The sequence below is a fragment of the Phyllostomus discolor genome, chromosome 3 (assembly GCF_004126475.2).
Source record: "Phyllostomus discolor isolate MPI-MPIP mPhyDis1 chromosome 3, mPhyDis1.pri.v3, whole genome shotgun sequence".
Classification (NCBI taxonomy): Eukaryota; Metazoa; Chordata; class Mammalia; order Chiroptera; family Phyllostomidae; genus Phyllostomus; species Phyllostomus discolor.
Window position 1 is genome coordinate 165862989 of NC_040905.2, and position 20913 is coordinate 165883901.

The 20913-nt window shown below is 38.9% G+C and overlaps 1 protein-coding gene across 1 annotated transcript in view; it reads right to left on the reverse strand.

Moving 5' to 3' along the window:
* The window catches only part of DOCK8 (dedicator of cytokinesis 8), a 219086-nt gene extending 213344 nt beyond the window's left edge, over window positions 1–5742 (reverse strand). The window contains exon 1 of the mRNA XM_028508388.2: window positions 5524–5742. Coding sequence (XP_028364189.2) covers window positions 5524–5576 — 53 coding nt within the window. The 5' untranslated portion in view covers window positions 5577–5742. The remainder of the gene's footprint in view (window positions 1–5523) is intronic.
* Window positions 5743–20913: the final 15171 nt, after the last annotated feature.

Consider the following 20913-nt stretch of genomic DNA (forward strand, 5'->3'; position numbering starts at 1 on the left):
CAATCAAGGCAATTTTACACAGCCCATGTAAATTACAATATAGATCTACATTGATTGACATGGAAAGTTGTTCATATTTTAAATTTAAAAAAACAAATCCTAGGGCAGTATATGCAATATAATCGCATTTTTGTAAAAATGGAAGGATACACATACAAATGTTAGCAGCTGTAATTCATGGATAGTAGAAATGTTTGTTGACTGTACTTTTCTACTTCTAATGATGAACATAAATGAAAAGACTAAAGGGCAGGAGAAGCTCTGGTTCTCCCACTACCATTTCTGCTTTCTGACTGGGCATTTGATCAGAATGCAGTGGGACACAATGTCTTATTGCTTATGCTAACCACCAAGTTGTTTGATTTCCTCAAACCCCTGCATACAGATGCCTTCATATATGCTTTCAGAGATTTCAACCTGCTTTTATTCTCTGTGCCCCTAAATTGTCAATACAGAAAACTGTACCACTAATGTTGCAAACTCCAGAAGCACAAGGACCACACTTAACCACACTGTACATGCTTTGCTGTGTTTTCCTACAGCCGAGAGAAACTCAATGGCTGTTAATTGGCAATAAATTAGACTGATCATTGGTGGGACTAGAAATAGCACGTTTCTGTTGTTTTAACCCTTATTATTGACTAAGACATGCATAAGCACCTGGTTGTTCAATGCTGCAAAAAAGTGCTCTTGTTTCTTAACTTTCTCCAGCAAAAGAACTAAGTGCTCCTATTTCTTAACTTTCTCCACCAAGAAGTCTTGCGTGTTGCCAAATGCCTGCCTTCTCAATTAACAAGTGATTTAATTAGAGGGAGAGCTGATTCAAATACCAGAAGCCTAGCTCCAGAACCTTCCCCCTTACCAGTATAAGATGCTGCCTCAGAGAGGATGGAAAGGGGAGTTGTTTTAAATATCATCCCATTGCACCACTAGTTCTGTGCGGGGAGTTGAGATGGAGACCTAGTCCCCTGAGTGGTACCTCTCTCCCATGATATAATTACATCATGTATCTCTCACATGATGTAATTATATTTTCTTTTTCGTGTAGAAGTAAACATTAGGTCACACATACATGTGAATTGTCAGAGCTCAAAGTTTCACCCTAGCAGGTTTTTTCAATCACACAAGATGCTGGAAGTTCAAGAGACTTTCCCAAAAATCTGAAAGAAAATGATTTTGAATGTGAAAGACCAAAATTCTGAGTCTGAAGCCTCTACTATTGGTCCTTGGTCTAGAACATATCAGGCAAATGAAACAATTCTTGAAAAAAACAACACCCCACTTTGTCATCACTACTGAAGAATAGCACTGTTACGCTGCAGACATATGTGTATACGTGTGAGTACATATATAATACTAAGCTTGCATCATCTCTGCACACAAAATTAGCAAATACTTCTCAGGAAGATCTCTATACTTTCAATTTGTCTGGTCCTTATGCCTGAAATTATTAGGGTTTTTTTAATTCAATCTATCTTCTTAGCTCCTTGTTTTTATCTTCCATAAATCACTTGTTAATGGTGATTATTATACTTAATATTTGTTTCCTTTTCTATAATAATGAAATAAGAATATATAAAGTTCTTGGAACCTAGTAAATAGTTAATAAATATCAATTATTTTATTATTATTTTAAAATAAAACTGACAGGGCAGCATCTTATACTGGTAAGGGGGAGGGTTCTGGAGCTAGGCTTCTGATATTTGAATCAGCTCTCCCTCTAATTAGCTATTTTTGATTTTGAACAATTTTTATAACTTCTCTGTGCTCAGTTTCTCCATCTGTAAAATGGAGATAATATTGTACCTATTTTATAAGGAACAAATGAGTTATAATATGTTAAGACTTAGACCAGTACTTCTCATACAGCAACCATTATATAAGCATAAGCCACTATTATTTATTTATTTCAATCCTGAATGTCCAGAGAATCATTAATATTTTTTCTACATTTTGCACTTTTGTTCTCCTTGCCCAAATTCCTTATTTTTTAATATCTGATCAAGCTCTACATCCATTCTGTTTGAAAAAGAAAGATTTTTAATGAATTTTCAGAATATTAGTAATATTTTCTATAGTCTATGAAAGCACTAAACCCCAGTAAGAAAAAAAGGTAGTTAATACGGTTTGGTGCTCGTACAAAAACTGCATTATGACAGTTAATGCAGCAGTGCCTGAAATCCCAAATGCAAACATTATTATGAATAGCCTAATTCAGATCTAGTCTTTCTCTGGGCACAGGAAGTCAGTGACAATTAAACTGAAATAAAGACAAGTATATAACACTTATAAGAAACTGTTTTGTTCTTCCAGCTCAGAAAAAGTCAGTGGTGGATCTTTTCTCTTACAACTCCCTGAGCTATGGGTTTAGAGAAATGGTTAACTGTAACAAGTCACACAATTACACTTGGTGCTCAAAACAAGACAAAAAAAAAGGCTTATATGATGATTTTCAACACATGGAAGTGTAGTCTTTTTTTTTTTTAAAGGAAAGGATTTTTTAATTTATTTATTCTTAGAGAGGGAAGGGGGAGAGAGAGAGAGAGAGAGAGAGAGAAACATCAATGTGCGGTTGCTGGGGGTTATGGCCTGCAACCCAAGTGTAGTCTTCATAAAAGCATGAGAGAGCTAGGAGGGTCGTGGGGGAATGGGCACTGGTGGACACTCCCGGTTTCCTCCTTTGCTTTGCCCCGCCCCTATACCAGGTGATGCAGCTTGCAAGAAGCCACAGAATCTGAAAAACGCAGGGACATTCTTTTCCCACTTGGAGGTAGTCTGCTTACTATTTCTTGAGGTTGGAGTAAGGAGAACTAGCCTCTTGAAAAATAAAATTTTTAATACATCAGATTTCAACGTTTTCTTAATAGGAAGCACATTAATTTTAACCCATAAGCAATTCTAGGGGATAGTTTGTATTATTCTGAGTAGAAAGGTAAAGAACATAAACCCATATGGAATATACTGATGGCCTTATTTCAACAGTTTTACTTTTGTAAGTTGATCTATTTTAAAAAATAGGCATCCAAGAGAAAATATTTTCTTTTCAGCTTCCAAATTGCAAAATATCACATTGTTAGTTTGTTTAGATATTAAACACTGAACAGAATATAGAACAATTAGTCAATTCTGCTACTGAAATAATTTTTTAAAAAAATAATTCCCTCTTGTTTTTAAAGGAAATTCTTAAGATATATTGATCAAAATAGCTCATGACCAATTAAAAGCAAAGTTTTTGGAGCAGTTTGTAATCCCAGCTCTGCCCCTTCGGTTTGTACGGTCTTAAACAAATGGCGCAGCCTCATGCAACAACATCTCCAAGCTTCATTTTCTTATTCTATGTGAGGCTTCATGTGAGTCTCAGGAGTTTTGTAAGGACTTAATGATACAATCCATTAAGAATATAATAGTCTCTGAGACATAGTTAAGTCATCAGTAAACAGTGAATTTGAAAATTATATTAATACTAGTTATGTCCTTATTAATTGACTCCTTTAAACTATACTTTATGCCAACTTCCTTAGTATAGCTCTTCCACCCCATACACAAAATGAACCTTCAAAATAGGAATATCCAATCTTTATTCTTGCTCAAGGATTAGGGAAACTTTCCTATGTTTTTAACTAGAACAGGACTCTTCTTGGTCGGATTGCATCGCACATTCTGTTCCATTGGGTGTATTCGATATTCTCCACACAGGGAAAAGAGGTGTATGAGGAAGAACATCCACCCCAAGGCAGTTCCAGTCAGCCACTGGCATAACCATGTAAAGCCCAAACCAGCCTCTGCATGGGAAGTCCTCCAACTTCAACTTTTCTTCCTACCTTTCTTTCTTAGGATCTCAAAGAGGTGATAATAGATAGGATGATGACAATGGTTAATTTGATAGTAATGCTGATGAGGATAGCTACATTTGTTCTGAGCCAGGCTCTACAAGCACTGTGTAGGTATTAGTTCACTTAATCTTGCCAACAGTAAGAAACCAATGTGTAAAGAGGTTAAATAACATGCTCACAGTCACGTAGTTTGTGACAGAGAGCCCACTGACAAGCAGATCTGATCCCACTCAGGCCACACCAATCTCATTGCTGCTTTCAAGACTGAGTATAGGAGTAGTTGCTCTATGCCAATTAATTCCATCCAACCCACAGTCTCTTTTTGTCTGAGTCACACTTTCTGACCTCAACTTTTACAAGGATGGAGGAGTAGCAGCCATGAAAAGTGGTACATCCATCAGTAACTTCAGTTTGACTTCCAAATGAATTGCCCCTCCTGGTTTGCAACAGCCACGAAACCTAATGTAGGGGGAAAAAATCCCCATAGGGAAATCCTGAAGTACCTTATGCCTTTTGACTAGATCTCTGGTCTCCGATAAATATACAGTACACAATAATTAAACTCACTTTAAAGACGAAGAAATAGGTAAGGGAAATGGTTTGCTCACATGTAGAAATAACATGGCCTATGAAGCTCAATATGCCCTCTGGAAGTCCTTACCACCTCCTTATTCTGGGCTTCTAATTCCTCTCCTTTCAGACTTCTTCACACACTAGCGGCCCAGAAATAAACTTCCTGTGAAGCCAGCTTTTCAAAGGCTCAGCTAAAACAAGTCCTAAAGCAGTGAGGGCAGTTGAATAATAAGTTAGTTGACCCTTCAGGACAAGTTTCACATTATCTTTTAAGCAGAGTCTAGATTTCTCAGGGCAAGACAAAAATGTCTCTGAACACTTGTCAGCAGTTTTCAGTGGTGGAAAAACTGCAGTTAAAGCACCTCTGGTGAGAACTTACACAAGGAGTACTCAATGTGCTCACATTTCGTTGGTACAATTTTGATTATGAATTGGATGATGAGTTGGACCCATGTCCTCAGTTCTTCGCTGGAGCGCTATAAATGTAAAAATGTCAGCCACAGGCCATTCCTTTTGTTTATTTAAATGGAGAATTTTTTAAAAATCACTTTTTCCACTTCATGGCTCCTTCGGACCAGGGAATAAAAATAGCCATGTTAGCAGGAGCCAAACTTTTTCTGAAAAAATAAAACAAGAGGGGAAACAGCCCTACTGTGGGGGGACAACTGAAGTCTTGAAAACAGCTGCTTCAGGGCAAAATCTCATTTCAACCACCTCTTTACTTGCCCCGTTTCAGGGGAGCCTCCATTGGGAGTCCAGCACAGCCAACCTCAGGCCCTTCACGCTCCCCTGCGGGCCACCTGTCAGAAGCCCAAGGCCATTGCGGGTGAGGTGGGGTTAGGGAGGCGGCCCTATAAGTCGCTCTCAGGACAGTGGTAGCTGGGGACGAGCGGGAGTGCTGGGGTTCTCGGAGAGGAGCTGGCGGAGCCCCACACACGGACCCTTGTGCGCTCAGGCGCCCCACTGCAGCGGCCAAGGGGACCCGTGCTCCCGAGTCTCGAGTCTCGGAGTGCTCCTCCGCGGACTCCGGGGACTCCGCTGGCGGTGCCCCGCCCCGGCTGCCCTGCGCTGCGCTCAGCGGGCTAGGACCTGGCGGACCTCCTCGGAAGCGTCTTACCTGTTGATCTTGAGCACGAACGCTCGGCGCTCAGAGCTGGGCAGCGTGGCCATGGTGGGCGTGCGGGTGGTGGGCCTCTAGGGTTGGGGCTGGCGGATGGTGGGGACCCGGGGCGCCCAGAGCCGCGGCAGCGCGCGCCGAGCGAGCTGCAGCCTCATCTGTCAGCGCTGGCTGCAAACTTCCGCGTTTCCACCTTCTGAGCCGAGTTGACCCCGGGGGAGGGCCCAGTCTCGGAGCCGCGGCGACAGCCAGCCCTGCCACCCGAGCCCGGCTTCGCTTGCCGCGGGCGAAGAGGGTGTGGACTCACCGCGGGACTGCCCTCCGGATGCTGGGACCGTCAGCGCTCTTCCCTCCCGGACCTCAGGACCTCAGGCAGAAAGGAGCGAGGGCGGGCGAGTGACCTGGCGACCACTGAGCAAGCCGGAAACTCCGACTGCCCGACTACCCGAGCTGCAGAGAGGCCAGGGTGCGTGGGCAAGGGGGTCCCCCGCGCCTCCCGCCGAATCACTGAGTTGGCAAGTTAGAAAACCAACCCAGGAACTTTCTATCCGAGGCCTTATTATTAGTATTTATTATTATTACTAATATTACTAATATTATTATTTCTATTACTTTTTAAATTTTTAAATCTTCACTCTTACTTTGAGAGAAAGAAAGAGAAAGCGAGACATGTGAGATAGGTTGCTTCCCGTAGCTCCCCACCTGGCAATCCAACCACAACTTCTGTGTCCTGATCAGGGATCAAACCGAAATCCTTACTCTTAACCCTTTGGTGTAGCGGCCCAGGCTCCAACCAAGTCACCTGGCCAGGGCAATGCTAGGCCTCATTAAGGGGTCACCCCCTGCCTGGGAAAAGGCAGATTAAAAACAAATAAACAAACAAAAGACAACAACAAAAACGAACTAGTGGACACTTCAGAATACAAATAAACTTTTGCAAACAATATGTCCATCATGCTTCCTGGGGCACCTTAAATAAATAATAATGATCTACCCAAGGAATAAGCACACAGCCTGGGGTTAAATGCTTTTCTCCTGCGAAATACCGCACACAGCTTTCCTGTAATTCAAGAACATACTGCAGCTCTGTTTATTTCAGTTTCAGACTGAGAATTCTACTAAGAAGCCCACCCCAAACTCAAGAGAAATCAGCAAGTCCCATTGCTCACTGGAGTGGAAAAGTGCATGTTTCTTTCAATTTACTGGTTTGCACTAAGGTTTCCTTTACTAGAGCACTCACTAAATAATGCCTCTGTAACCCTGCCCTTAAATAAAACACTAAAGCAAGATATTTTTGGTTGAAAGCTGCACTATTGTTCCATGTGTTAGCCACTAACCACATGTGGCTATTGACCATGCAAAGTCATGGTTAGTCTGAATTGAGATATGTTGAATGTGTAAAATATACACCGAATTTTGAAGACAGTACTAGAAATTAATGCAAAATACCTTGTTAATGATTTTTATGTCATTTACATGTTAATACTTTTCATATATTAAATAAATAAAACCTATTACAATTAATTTCACCTGTTTATTTTTCCCTCTTTAAAATCTGAGTTGCATTAAAAAAATTTTTAATTACATATATAGCTCACATGTGAGGGTCACATTATATTCCTATTGGACAGTGCTTGTTTGCAATTTACAACCTAATACTGAAATGTCTGAGCACTGAATTTGGTCTGTTCCCATCACCTTCCTTTCTCTGGTTTTGGATGCCTTGGGTAGTTTATCAACACTGCAAAGCTGGTTAGGTAACCTTTGCTCCCAAATACCAATGCCTTTAAGCATTTAAGACAAAGTTTAGTCTCACATTACATAGGCATGAAAAAGAGATCCGAAGATAAGAAAGCTTTTTGAGAAGTGGAGTTTCTGACTTTCCAAATTCTCTTAAGTATTCTTACTGCACTGAGATTTATAAGTGTAGGGAAGGAAAAGTAATTGTCCTTCTCCCCTTTAAGTTCTTCTGGCTGGACTGAGAATCAAATTAATGTGAGACAGATTAACAGGAGAAAAATAACCAAATTCATTACATATGTGCATATGGGGCTGGAGGACAGATTGGGCAGTTGAGGCTTATACTCCATATTCCACCTTGAGCTAAGGAGAAGGGGGCTGTGGTTTGGACCTTTAAAGGGCAGAAAAGTAATATACATGGAGCTGGAAAAGCAAGTGTCTGGTAAATAAATGCTTGCTGGGCCATCTTTAAAAATGGGACACAGAGAGGACTTTGGTCAAGGACTTGTTATGTTCCTCCCTGTCTGTCACACTACTTTATATTAAACTGTAGTTATCTATGATGGTATCCCCTTTTTGGGAACAGGTTCTTCATCTAAATTCTTTTAAGCAGTTGAGGGAAGGCCAAAGATTTTTCCTCAGTATTTTCTTTCTTAAAAAATAATCAGCTTAAAACAATCAATATCCCAAAAGGCATATTTTGGGGTGGCAAAGTCAGCTCCCCCTCATAAACAAACATTAGATAAAAAAACAATTCTAATTCAGTTGTTCTTAAAACAATTAAGAGAACAATTCTACAAGTACTTCTTCAAACTGAGAACAAATACAAGATTCACTGTGAAAATTTTAAACCACAGTCTTTATTTGACTATATAGTAAGTTGGCCTTTTAGATGGGCTTCTCTAAATTTCTGAATGTTTGTGATACATACTTTTTTTATACACTCTATCAAAAAATAGAATAAGAGCATCTCAAATTTTGAGAATTTTCACTAAAGGAAATATATATTGAATTGTAAATTTTAAATTATAAATACTTTATAATTATAAATAGAAATTATATACCTTTATAAATTATAAATACATTATAATAAATATATTGATAAATAATATATGAATAAATGTGTTTATACATAATTTATATATGAGGAGGGTGGAAATCACAAAATAACTCATCTTGATATCAGTTCATGCTACATTCTACTCAGTATTTGGTACCTAACTATGAAGTTTAGGCCGGGATTAATATCCTCCATGCCATCTATCCTCTGATGGTTAGAAATGATTCCAGATTTTCTAAATAGCCTTTGACAATCTGCCATGAATGTGTTTCCACTAATTTAGTCACATGCCTATTTTAAAACTTTATCTGCCCTTGAATACATTCAGAGATCATTGGCAACTTTCAACAATAGCTAAGTGCCTTGCTTTTGAGTCCTCATGACCTCTCAGGTCCCTTTGGTTTGGCTTGTCTCCTCATTGCCCCTCTGTCCAAAGCATATTTTGAAGGCCTCCTTCTTTCCACATCTTATGACCACTCTTGGCCTCTTTCTCTGCATCTTTGTGTCATTTGATTTTGTTTTTCACCTTCATAAAACTCCACCCTTGACTTGTATGACAGATATCATTTCAACCATCCCAAATTCTCCTAGTTTTCTCCACATCTTCTTCTTTTTACCTCCCAGGAAAGGCCACCTCTTTCCTTCCATTGCACCTTACCCATTTTATTTAGCACACAATTAAATAACACTCTCCTTGTACCAAGGCCCATTCCTAGCTCTCTTTACAATAATTAATTAATTAGTAAGCTTTTAACTACTGTGTGATCCTGAATGAGTCAGACTCTGTTTGGGTCACAGAATACTTGGTCTTAGAATAACACAATTCATTCATCTCTCTGAACTTCATCTCTCTTTACAATAATTAATTAGTAACAGCCCTTGCATAATTAACATTATCCCTACTTTGTAACTGGGAAAACTGAGGCTCAGAGAAATTAAGTGACTTGCCCAAGATCACAAACTGGTAAGGGACAGAGTGGTTTCCAATTCTGAAATTTGCCTATCTCCCAGACATTTCCAGTTAATATATTTAAATTTCACAAATGTAAAACTGAAACTTTCCATCTCCTCTACCCAATTGTAAGCTTGCGCTCCCTTCATACTCATCCATTTCTGTTGGTGGGACTATTTCTCTCTTTGCCAGGTTTAAAACTTTGGAGTCATCTGGGGCGGAGAGCAGGAAATCTGCATTCTGGCTTCAAGCTTTTAACTACTGTGTGATCCTGAATGAGTCAGACTCTGTTTGGGTCACAGAATACTTGGTCTTAGAATAACACAATTCATTCATCTCTCTGAACTTTATGAGTGTGTCAGCTCTAACTTCTTCTCCTTTACCCTTCAGATCTAATCATTTACCAAGGCCTGTCATTTATTTTTATAAATATCATTCCTTTAAAAATATCACTGTTCTCACTGCTTTCATTTCAGCCAGCCCCTTATAAATTAATACATGGTTAGCAGTATTCATTTTATTAAAATATTTGTTCTACCATGTTTCTTCCCTGCTCATTTAACTTTGGTGGCTTCCCGTAGTCTCTATGACCAAGTGTGACCTTCTCCAACTGGCTTATAGTGGCTTCCCCACTTCACATAACTGGCACTATCCTGTTCCTCCCTGATGAAGTAGGGGCTATCTCCCACTTGCCCCTAGAGAAGGCAGTATTTTTCTTTACCTGGGGCATCCTCTGCTTATGTCACTCCTCTTGCCAGCCTCACCTGACATCCTTCAGGGCATATCACTCTCTATCCTTCAAAGTTTGAGTCAAGTTTGTTAAACTCTACCTCTACTGGAAAGGGTATCTCTTTTGGTCTGACAGCATCCTTTAATTAGTTAAAAAGTGTAGGTGGTCACCAATAAAAGTAGCCTAATGAAATGCAAGGTCCACAGGACTCTACAGAAAAGCATAACCATTTGCACATCTTCCATACTCCCCAAACCATTCAAGATCTGCATCAGATATTGTTCTTCAGGGACAGCAGAAACAGATGTCACCTTCCTTGACAATCAACTTAATATTACCATGCCTCCTTCCCTAGTCCAGACACTTCTAACTCCTTTTTCAAATTTGTTTTTTTCCAAAGCAGTTATCACTATCTGATACATTATATGTTGTATTTATTTGTGTATTTATTACCACTCATGCTTCTAGAATGTAAGTTCCATAGTGCAGGGATTTTTTGTTATATTTACTCATTACTCTATCTCTATTGCCTTGAAAAATGCCCATCATAGAGTAAGTGTTTAATAAATGAATGAGTAACTAACTGATCCAGTATTGAACATACCAGGCACTCAATAAATTATTATTAAAGTGAACTTGAATGAGTGGCCAAGTTTCATGTGTCTTTCAGAAGGATGTAAGGATCTATTTTATCCTCTTGAGTATTTAGTTGTGCTGTTCTATGAATATTTCCAGCTTTCTGTTGTATTTATCTCTTGGATTGAGACATAAAACCAGTACTAGCAAACAGATATCTTTACTGTTGCCTTATAACTTGAGGACAGATACAAAAAGTTTTATGTGCTGGTATTTAAAGCCAGCTGTCTGAGCAGACATTAAAATTTAGAGTTCCTATTTTCTCCACTTTATTTTTTATATTATCATAAGAAATCTATGAAAAGAATAAAGATTAAGAAACTTTCCCTTAAAATTATCATGGCAATATATACATATATACACACGTACATATATATGCACATATTATGCATTTTACATGTATACTTTATGATATATATTAGTATTTTAAATTTAGGATTTAGATAATATTCTATTATACAATGTTATTTCATATTTAATAGGAAAATTTATACCATAGAATTTTATAACTAAAAGGACCTTGAATAAAGTCACAAATGAATTAATTCTCCCATTATCACTTATGTGCCTTCTATTTATTCTCCAAACATTTACTAAGTGGTTTCCATATGTAAAGCCTCTGTACTAAATGATACTAGTGGCAAACAATTAACAATACTTTTTCTCTGACTTCCGAGAGAATTCATGGTTTAGGAATGAGAAACACGTTCTGAGGGATGGAGGAGGCTCGAGTTCTGGGTGGCCATGCAGGAGAGTTTTGCCACACAGGCTTGTGTGAGCGAGAGGAAGCACAAAGAGGAAATGATTTATTCTTGTGGAGAGGGTGTTGGCAGAAAGACTGACGCTGAGGAAGAATGACTTTGCCGACACAGACAAGGGAACTGTGTCTTCAACACGTAAGCATTGAGTGTGTTCAGGATGTTCCAGGCAGAAGGAGCACTATATGCAAAGGTAGGGAGATGGGACACCACTGCCTATCTCAGGAATTAAAAGGGTGATGGGAGCTCAGGGGCGCAGTGAAGTGGCAAGAAATGAAGATTTGACAGTGGGCAGGGCCTGAGTGTGAGGGTCCTATCAAAGAATTTGGACTTTGTCCCATAGGCTATAAAAACCACCAAACAGTGATAGCTGTTTCTGTAGCTAGGTCATTGTCACTAGCAGTCTACCTCTTGACACCTGGCAGTCCATGATAAGGTCCAATAGAGTATAGGCACAGGGTAGAAAGAACTATACCTCCTAAATCTGGCACTGCCATTCTTATCTTCTTCAACCTGAGCACACATACTGGACACTAATGAAGAAATAAAAACTTCTTTACAGGAGGATTTAGGCAATTTTCCCAAAGTTATATCTCATAGAGAGAGGGAAGATTTATGGAAAAGAGAGTCAGGTACTGGTCCTCTGGCTTGGTTACCTCTGTCCCCACTGAAATGCCCTATGTAGATGTGGTCATTGCCTCATTCCTGACTCCCAGCTCTTTCCCTGACTTCCCTCGGGCCTCTCAATTACCCACTTCCCTATCAGCCTACTTTCTTTTCCATAAAGAAAGAATCAGTTCCTCATGCCTAAACATAGGTTTGTTCCTATGTATAGGCTATTTCCCAGGCATCTGCTAAATGTTGTACTTTATTTCCCCCCTGCCCCAGTTTCTGCTGTCCCTGCAGAGGGAAAAAGTGGGCTCTGATCCTGCTTGGGGGGATTTCGTGGTGGGCTTCTGTTCCAGGCTGTAGTTGACAGTTGCCACATATAAAGTGTGACTAATAGTGACACCTCTTTCCAGGATTGTTATAAAGATTAAATAATATAAAACTTTTATAGTGACATATAATTATTCCTGTTATCATTATCTGAAATACCTGTTGTGGAAAGTTACCAAAAGTCCAAACAAAGTTGGCTAATCTCTTATTACCCAAGTAAACCCGAGGAAGGCAGTCCAGGACTAGGTCAGCAATTCCACAATGCCATCAGGCATCCTGGTTCATTCCCTCACTCCACTCTGTCATCCTTGGCACATAGGCCTTTGGTTGTCACTCTTATGACTTCAAAGTTACAAGATGATCCCCAGGACCCCAAGCAGGCACAGCATACACCAACACCTTAAGAAGAAAGAAAGAAGTAGGCCAAGGCTTTCTCCATGTGAGACTCTACTTTTCCCAGCAGTCCTCCAGGAAACATGCCTTTAGAACTCACTGACCAAAAATGAGTCTGATGCTTCTCCTCAGCTGTGAGGGAAGCTGGGAAAGAATATCTGGAGACAGGAGTGGCAATCATGGTTGGTTTAGCACTACTGATTCATTCTCTTGAGCTGCCAAAACAGAAGAGGGTCAAAGAGGAGAATTGCGAACAGAGGCTTCCACTTTTATTGAGAAGGCTAAGTAAGATAATGCACACAAAGGACACAGTAAACTGTTGGATATCGAGTATGATCTTAGAACATGCAGGCTGTGATTTTATTATTACTCAACATTGTGTTGCTTTCAAGTCATACAAGTTTTTTTTTTTTACATGTTTACTATGATTCCCTCATAATGGATTCCCAGAAGTGGAATTTATTAGGTCAAAAGTTGTAAACTCTTGCCCCCAAAAATTCCTGATTCTAATTATGAGGAAATAACAGACAAATTTAAATAAGGAACATTCTACTAAACAATTGCCAATCTTTAAGAACTGTCAATGTCATGAAAGAAAAAGAAAGGCTCAAGAACTGGTACAGGTTAAAAGAATAAAAGACTGTAATTGAACAACAGTAATTTTGTTTTTTTTAAAGAGAGTAGAGTAGATTTTGGATCAGGTAAAAAAATATGAAGAATATTGCCCAGGCAACTTGAAAAATTCTGCATCTTGACTATGTATTTAATAACAGTATAGTATCAAAGTTACACTTCCTAAATTTGATACTCACACCATGGTTGCACAAGTGAATATCCTTATTCTTAGGAAACATACACTGAAAGCATTTAGGTAAAAAAACAGAATGGTATAATGTCTGCAACTTACTTTCAGATAGTCATCAGTAATGATGATAATGGTGATGATAATATTAATAGCATCAAAATAAAATTATAAAAACAATAATAACTTAATAAAACAATTGGTTAATCTGGATCAACAGCATACAGAAATTCCTGCTCTGTAACTAAAAACATTTTCAAAGTAAATGTTAAAAATAAAACAATTAAAATCACAAACATAATTTGGGCTTTTGTTAGTTCATACAAATTTATAAGCCAGAGGAGGATCCAAGATGGCAGAGTAGTGACAGGTAGTTACACTAATTTCCTCCCAGGACCAATCTGGAATTACAACTAACCTGTGGAGAAACTATCTGAAATAAACAACTGAACAATAGCGAGAGAGAAGCCTATAACTACGGACAGATAGAAGAATCAGCCTTGGCACATGACTGGTAAGGAGTGCGGTAGCGATGCAAGAGGGCTGGCTGGAGGCCCACAGGCTGCAGCTAAAGAGCCAGATGGATATTTAAGTGGCCAGTTGGATCCCCCTGAGGAGTGTGGGGTCTAAACCCCAATCTGGGCTCCCCAGCCTAGAGCACCAGAGCCGGAAAAGTACACAGATAACATCCAGCTGCGAAAAAATGCAGGGCCGCTCTCTGCCAAAAATGGACGGCTGGAGATGCAAAGAGCCGTTTGAAGGGCCAACATTATAAATTTTCCTTTGCAGCCACTTACCCTGGGCTCTGACAAAGGTGGGCAGAACGGACTAGAGATGCTTGAGGAGAGACTGGCGACAGAGCCTTTGGGGAGAGAACTGAGAAAGTAGCCCCTGGAATCCTGGTGCTGAGTCATCCCCCATATGGCAGCAGCCATCTTGCTCAGGCAGACCACTCCCCTTCAAGTGGCAGTAGCCTAAGGGGAAGCAATAGCCCACCCCCAGCAGGGATTACGCCCTGAACTGCGGCACTTAAGCCTGACTGCTGAGTGCAGAGTGACTAGATTAACTACTGAAGGTACCAGCCACAGACAGTAGATCCCCAGTAGTCTTGAACAGGCTGCCTAAGGGCAGATAGGGTCATCATCTGACGTCACCAGAGGCTGATCCAGAACGAAAAAACAGTGGTAAATACTATATGCTACCGAGATGAAATCCACTGTGGTCTTCTCCATGATTTGCAATATTTTCTCCCTGGCACAGCTTTTTAACATTCATTTCTTGCCCTTAAATTCTGTGCATATTAAGTCATTAGATTTTATACTATAGTTTATTTCAATTCACATATTTTGCCCTTCCCTTCTCTTACCCTGTTTTACCTTTTTATTTCCTTCTATTATTTTTGTTTTAAGTTGTGTTTTCTCTCTTGCTACAACTTGTTTCCACTCCATGCTCTTGCTATTTCTCCCCATTCAGCCTCTCAAAACCAATTTTCTTGTCAATGGTCATCTCGCAATCTTTTCCCCACTCTTAAAATACCTGCGTTCTCTCAACCTTCAGCAATCTTTGCTAGCTGGTTGTGGTAGGGTAATTGTTGTTGCATTTTTCCAAATTTATCTCTAGATCTTTACTAATTTTGTATTTCAAATCTCAAATTTTACTGTCCTCCTCCTCTACACTTTTTTTATCTCAAATTTTAATTTTGCCCTGTCTTAGCCGGTATTTTTTTCTTTCATCCTGCCATTTTTTCCTTCTTTTTCATTTCACCTCTAATTTCAATTTCTCCCCCTCTAGTCTCATTTTCATTCCTCACTGTTAGTATTCCCTCCCCTTCTATCATCTCAAAATCACTTTCAGTTCCTCTAGGCATCTCTTAAACTTTTCTTTCTTTCTTTTTTCTCTCTTATTCCCATCCCACCTATATTAATCTTACCTCATTTGCTGTTGATAAGGCTGTGGTGCTTCTTTCTCTCCTATTTGGTTCCTATATTTTTATTGTTTATTTCCTTTCTTTCCTTTTTCTCTCTCCCTCTCACTTTATTTTATTTTAACCTCTTTTTAAACCTAATACTATATGCTTCTCTTCTCTTATTTAATTCTGCATTTTTCATTCCCTTTTTATATTTATAATGTAAATTTTACTTTCTTCATCACATTGCTCCTGTGCCCTACTCTTATTAGTGCTCTTCCCTCTACCCTCTAAAAATCATTTTTCTTCCAGTAGGTCACCTCATATTTGCTATCCTTTTCTTATAATAGTCTTAATCTCTTTACACTCTTATTAATACTGGCTCACTTGCTGTTAATAGTGGCTTTGTTGGGGGGTAGTTATTTTTGCTGGTGTGGGTTTGTTTCCTAGGCTTTGTGGTTTTTTTCTGGCAGCACCTGCAAAACACCATACCAAATGTGGTAAGTGGAGTGACCCTCAGTCAACCAGCTGAAGGGAAGGACCCACCAAAGAATAAACCAACAACAATCAAAATCCATTACATACAGAAAGCCAACATAAATGGCATAAAGGGCATCAAGTTCAAAAGATCAAGGAGACTGCACCACTGAATCACACAGGTATCCTACCATAGAAGTTCACACTACAAAGACAGGGAGTAAAAACAGATCATTTTAAGAAACAGAAGCAAACAAGAAGGGTCTCCCCACAAATGGGAAGACAAAGAAACAGCACCCATTTGAAAGGAAAGGAGGAATCCCCAGAAAGGTGCTACATGAAATAGAGGGAAGTCAACTATCAGACATTGAGTTCAAAACAATGGTTATAAAGAAGCTCATTGAGCTCAAGGGGAATTACCAAAAACTACAGAGAAGTTACAAGGAACTTACTGAGAACTAAATCAGCATGAAAAGGGATATAGAAACTATGAACAAGAGCCAGGAGAAAGTGAATAATAGTATTTCTGAATTTAAGAACACAGTAGAAAGAATCAAAAGCAGGCCAGATGAAGCAGAGGGTCAAATCAGCAAGCTGGAATACAAGGTAGAAAAAAATTTCCAGAAAGAGGAAGAAAAAGAAAAAAGACTCAAAAAGAATGAAGAGGGGTTAAGGGACTGCAGAACAGCATGAAATGTAATTATATCCATATAATAGGAATACCAGAAGGAGAAGAAGAGGAACAAGGGATAAAAAACCTGTTTGAAAAAGTAATGATGGAAAACTTCCCTAAGATGATGAGAGAAAACTCACACAAGTATAGGAAGAAGAAAGGGTCCCAATCGAGAGGAACTCAAAGAGGCCCACTCCAAGACACATCATAATTAAAATGGCAAAATTCTAAGACAAAGAGAGAATCTTAAAGGCAACAAGGGAGAAACAGGAAGTAAATACAAGGGAGCTCAGAAAAATCTATCAGCTGACTTCTCAACAGAAACACTACAAGGCAGAAGGGAATGGCAAGAAATATTCCAAGTAATGAAAAGCAAAGGCCTGCAACCAAGACTACTCTACCCAGCAAGGCTCTCAATTAAAATGGAAGGTGAAATAAGGAGTTTCCCAGACAAAAGAAGTCTAAAAGAATACACCTCCACCAAATCAGCATTGCAAGATATGCTAAAGGGATGCTTTAAGAAGAAGAAAAAGAGTGAAAGAGAGAACACAGATACAAAGGGGAAAAATGGCAATGAATAAGTACCTACCAACAATAACCTTAGATGTAAATGGATTAAATGCTTCAGTCAAAAGACATACAGTAGCTGAATGGATAAGAAAACATGACTCTTACATATGCTGCCTACAAGAGACCCACCTCAGAATAAAAGAGCTACACACACCGAAAGTGAAGGGTTGGAAAAAAATATTCCAAGCAAATGGACAGGGAAAAAAAGAGCTGGGGTAGTAATATTTATATAAGACAAAATAAACTTCAAAATAGATTTCAAAACAAAGGCCATAAAAAGAGACACTTGATGGAAGAATCCATCAAAAAAGCATAAACATTGTAAACCTATATGTATCCAATATAGGAACACCCAACCATACAAGAAAAATCTTGGAGGACTTCAAGAAAGATATAGACAGCAACAAAATTATAATAGGAGATTTCAACATGCCAATGTCAACAATGAATAGATCTTCCAAAGAAAATATCAACCAGGATATTGTGGAACTGAACGACATATTAGATCAAGTGAACTTAACTGATACCTATAGAACCTTTCATCCCAAAGAAGCAAAATACACATTCTTTGCAAATGCACATGGGACATTCCAAAGATAGACCACATGATACAAAACAAGCCTCAACAAATTGAAGAAAATTGAAATCATATCAAGCATTTTCTCAGATCACAAGGGCTTGAAACCAACCATAAGGGAAAAACTCAAAAACATTCAAATGCATGGAGACTGAATAGCATGCTATTAAACAGCAAATGTGTGAATAATGAGATCAAGGGAGAAATCAAAAGTTTCTGGACAAATGAAAATGAACTCACAACAGTCCAAAACCCATGGGACACAGAAAAGGCAGTCCTGAGAGGGAAGTTCATAGCAGTACGGGCCTACCTAAAAAAGAGAAACATTTCAAATACACAACCTAACCCTACATCCATAACAATTGGAAGAACAACAACAAAGCCCAGAGTGAGTAGATGGAAGGAAATAATCAAGATCAGAGCAGAATTAAATGACTTAGAGACTAAAAGAATAATTCAAGGGATCAATAAATCCAGGAACTAGTTCTTTGAAAAGATAAACAAAATTGACAAGCCTTTAACCATACTCATCAAAAAAGAGGGAGAGAGAACCCAAGTAAATAAAATCAGAAATGAAAGAGGAGAAATTACAACTGATACCACAGAAATACAAAGGATTGTAAGAAATTACTATGAACAACTATATGCCAAGAAATTTGAAAACCTGGGTAAAATGGACAAATTTCTAGAAAAATATAATCTTCCAAAACTGCATGAAGAAGAAGCAGAAAGCCTCAATACACTGATAACAGCTGGTGAAATTGAAGCAGTAATAGAAAAAACTCCTGGCACACTGGACCAGATGGCCTTGGACCAGATGGTTTCACAGGAGAATTTTACAAAACATTTAAGGAAGAGCTAACCCCTATTCTTCTCAGACTATTACAAAAAAACTAAAGAAGAGAGGAAAGACTCCCAAACTCTCCTTATGATGCCAGCATCATCCTAATCCCCAAATCAGATAAAGACACAAGAAAGAAAGAAAACTACAGGCCAATATCCCTGATGAACATAAACACCAAAATACTCAACAAAACTTTGGCAAATCACATCCACCAATACATTAAAAAGACCATACAAAGAGATAGCCAACTTATCAGATGCACAGTTCAAAACACTGGTAATCAGGATGCTCACAAAATTGGTTGAATTTGGTCTCAAATTAGATGAAAAAATGAAGGCTACACTAAGTGAAATAAAGGAAAATGTTCCCACCAATAGTGATGGGAAGGAAACTGGGACTCAAATCAATGGAGTGGACCAGAAGGAAGAAAGAAACAACCAAACAGACAAGAAGGAAGACACAAGAATTCAAAACAATAATGAGAGGCTTAGGAACCTCCAGGACATCTTTAAACGTTCCAGCATCTGAATTATAGGGGTGCCAGAAGGAGAAGAGGAAGAGCAACAAGTGGAAAACTTATTTGAACAAATAATAAAGAAGAACTCCCCCAATCTGGCAAAGGAAATAGACATCCAGGAAGTCCAGGAAGCTCGGAGAGTCCCAAAGAAGTTGGATCCAAGGAGGAACACACCAAGGCACATCACATTCACATTACCCAAGATTGAAATGAAGGAGAGAATCCTGGAAGAAGCAAGAGATAAGGAGACAGTTACCTACAAAGGAGTTCCCATCAGACTGTCAGCTGATTTCTCAAAAGAGATCTTACAGGCAAGAAGGAGCTGGAAAGAAGTATTCCAAGTCATGAAAGACAAGGACCTCCATCCAAGATTGCTCTATCCAGCAAAGCTTTTATTTAGAATGGAAGGGCAGATAAAGTGCTTCTCAGATAAGGTCAAGTTAAAGGAGTCCATCATCACCAAGCCCTTATTTTATGAAATGTTAAAGGGACTTATCTAAGAAAAAGAAGATAAAAAAACCTGTACAGTAAAATGACAGCAAACTCACAATTACTAACAACCACACCTAAAACAAAAACCAAAAGAAACTAAGCAAACAACTAAAACAGGAACAGAACCACAGAAATAAAGTCACATGGAAGGTTAGCAACAGGAGAGTGGAAGGAGGAGAGAGGGGAAAAGGTACAGGGAATAAGTAGCATAGATGGTAGGTAGAAAATAGACGAGGGAGGGTAGGAATAGTATGGGAAATGTAGAAGCTAAAGAACTTATATGTATGACACATGGACATGAACTAAAGGGGGGAATGTGGGTGGGAAAGGGTGTGCAGGGTGGAGGGGAGTGAAGGGAGGAAATGGGGCAACTGTAAAAGCATGATCAATAAGATATATTAAAAAAAGAAAAAAAATCATACACCATGATCAAGTGGGATTCATCCCAGGAATTCTAGGATGGTACAATATTCACAAATCAATAAATGTAATACATCACATAAACAAAAGGAAAGACAAAAACCACATGATCCTATCAATAGATGCAGAAAAAGCACTTGATAGGGTACAGCACCCATTTATGATAAAAACACTCAGTAAAGTATGTGTAGAGGGAACATTCTTCAACATAATAATGGCTATATATGATAGACCTACAGCCAATGTCATAACCTATGCACAAAATCTAAAAGCTTTCCCACTAAGATAGGGAACAAAACAAGCTTGTCTGCTTTCACCACTTCTAGTCAACATAGTATTGAAAGTTCTAACTACAGTGATCAGATTAAAAAAAAAAAAGACTTCCAAATTGGTAGGAGGAAGTAAAACTGTCATTGTCTGCAGCTGACATGATAGTGTATATAGAAAACCTCTAAGAATCCTACCCTAAGATTATACCCTAAGAATCCTAAAACACCAGTTCAAAAGAACCTATGCACCCCAGTGTTCATAGCAGCGTATTCACAATAGCAAGGTGCTGGAAACAGCCTAAGTACCCATCAGTAAATGAGTGAATCAAAAAACTATGGTACATTTACACAATTGAATACTATGCAACAGAAGGAAAGAAGGAACTCCTCCTAGTCTTCGTGACAGCATAGATGAAACTTGAGAGTATTATGCTAAGTTTGAAATAAGCCAGGTGGTAAAAGACAAATATCATATGATCTCACCTGTAAGTGGAACCAAATCAACAAAACAAACAAGTGAGCAAAATAAAACCAGAGACATAGAAATAAAGAACAAATTGACAGTGACCAGAAGTGAGGGGCAAGGGGCATTACAGGGGAAAGAAGGAGAAGGGTCAAGTCAAGGAATATATATA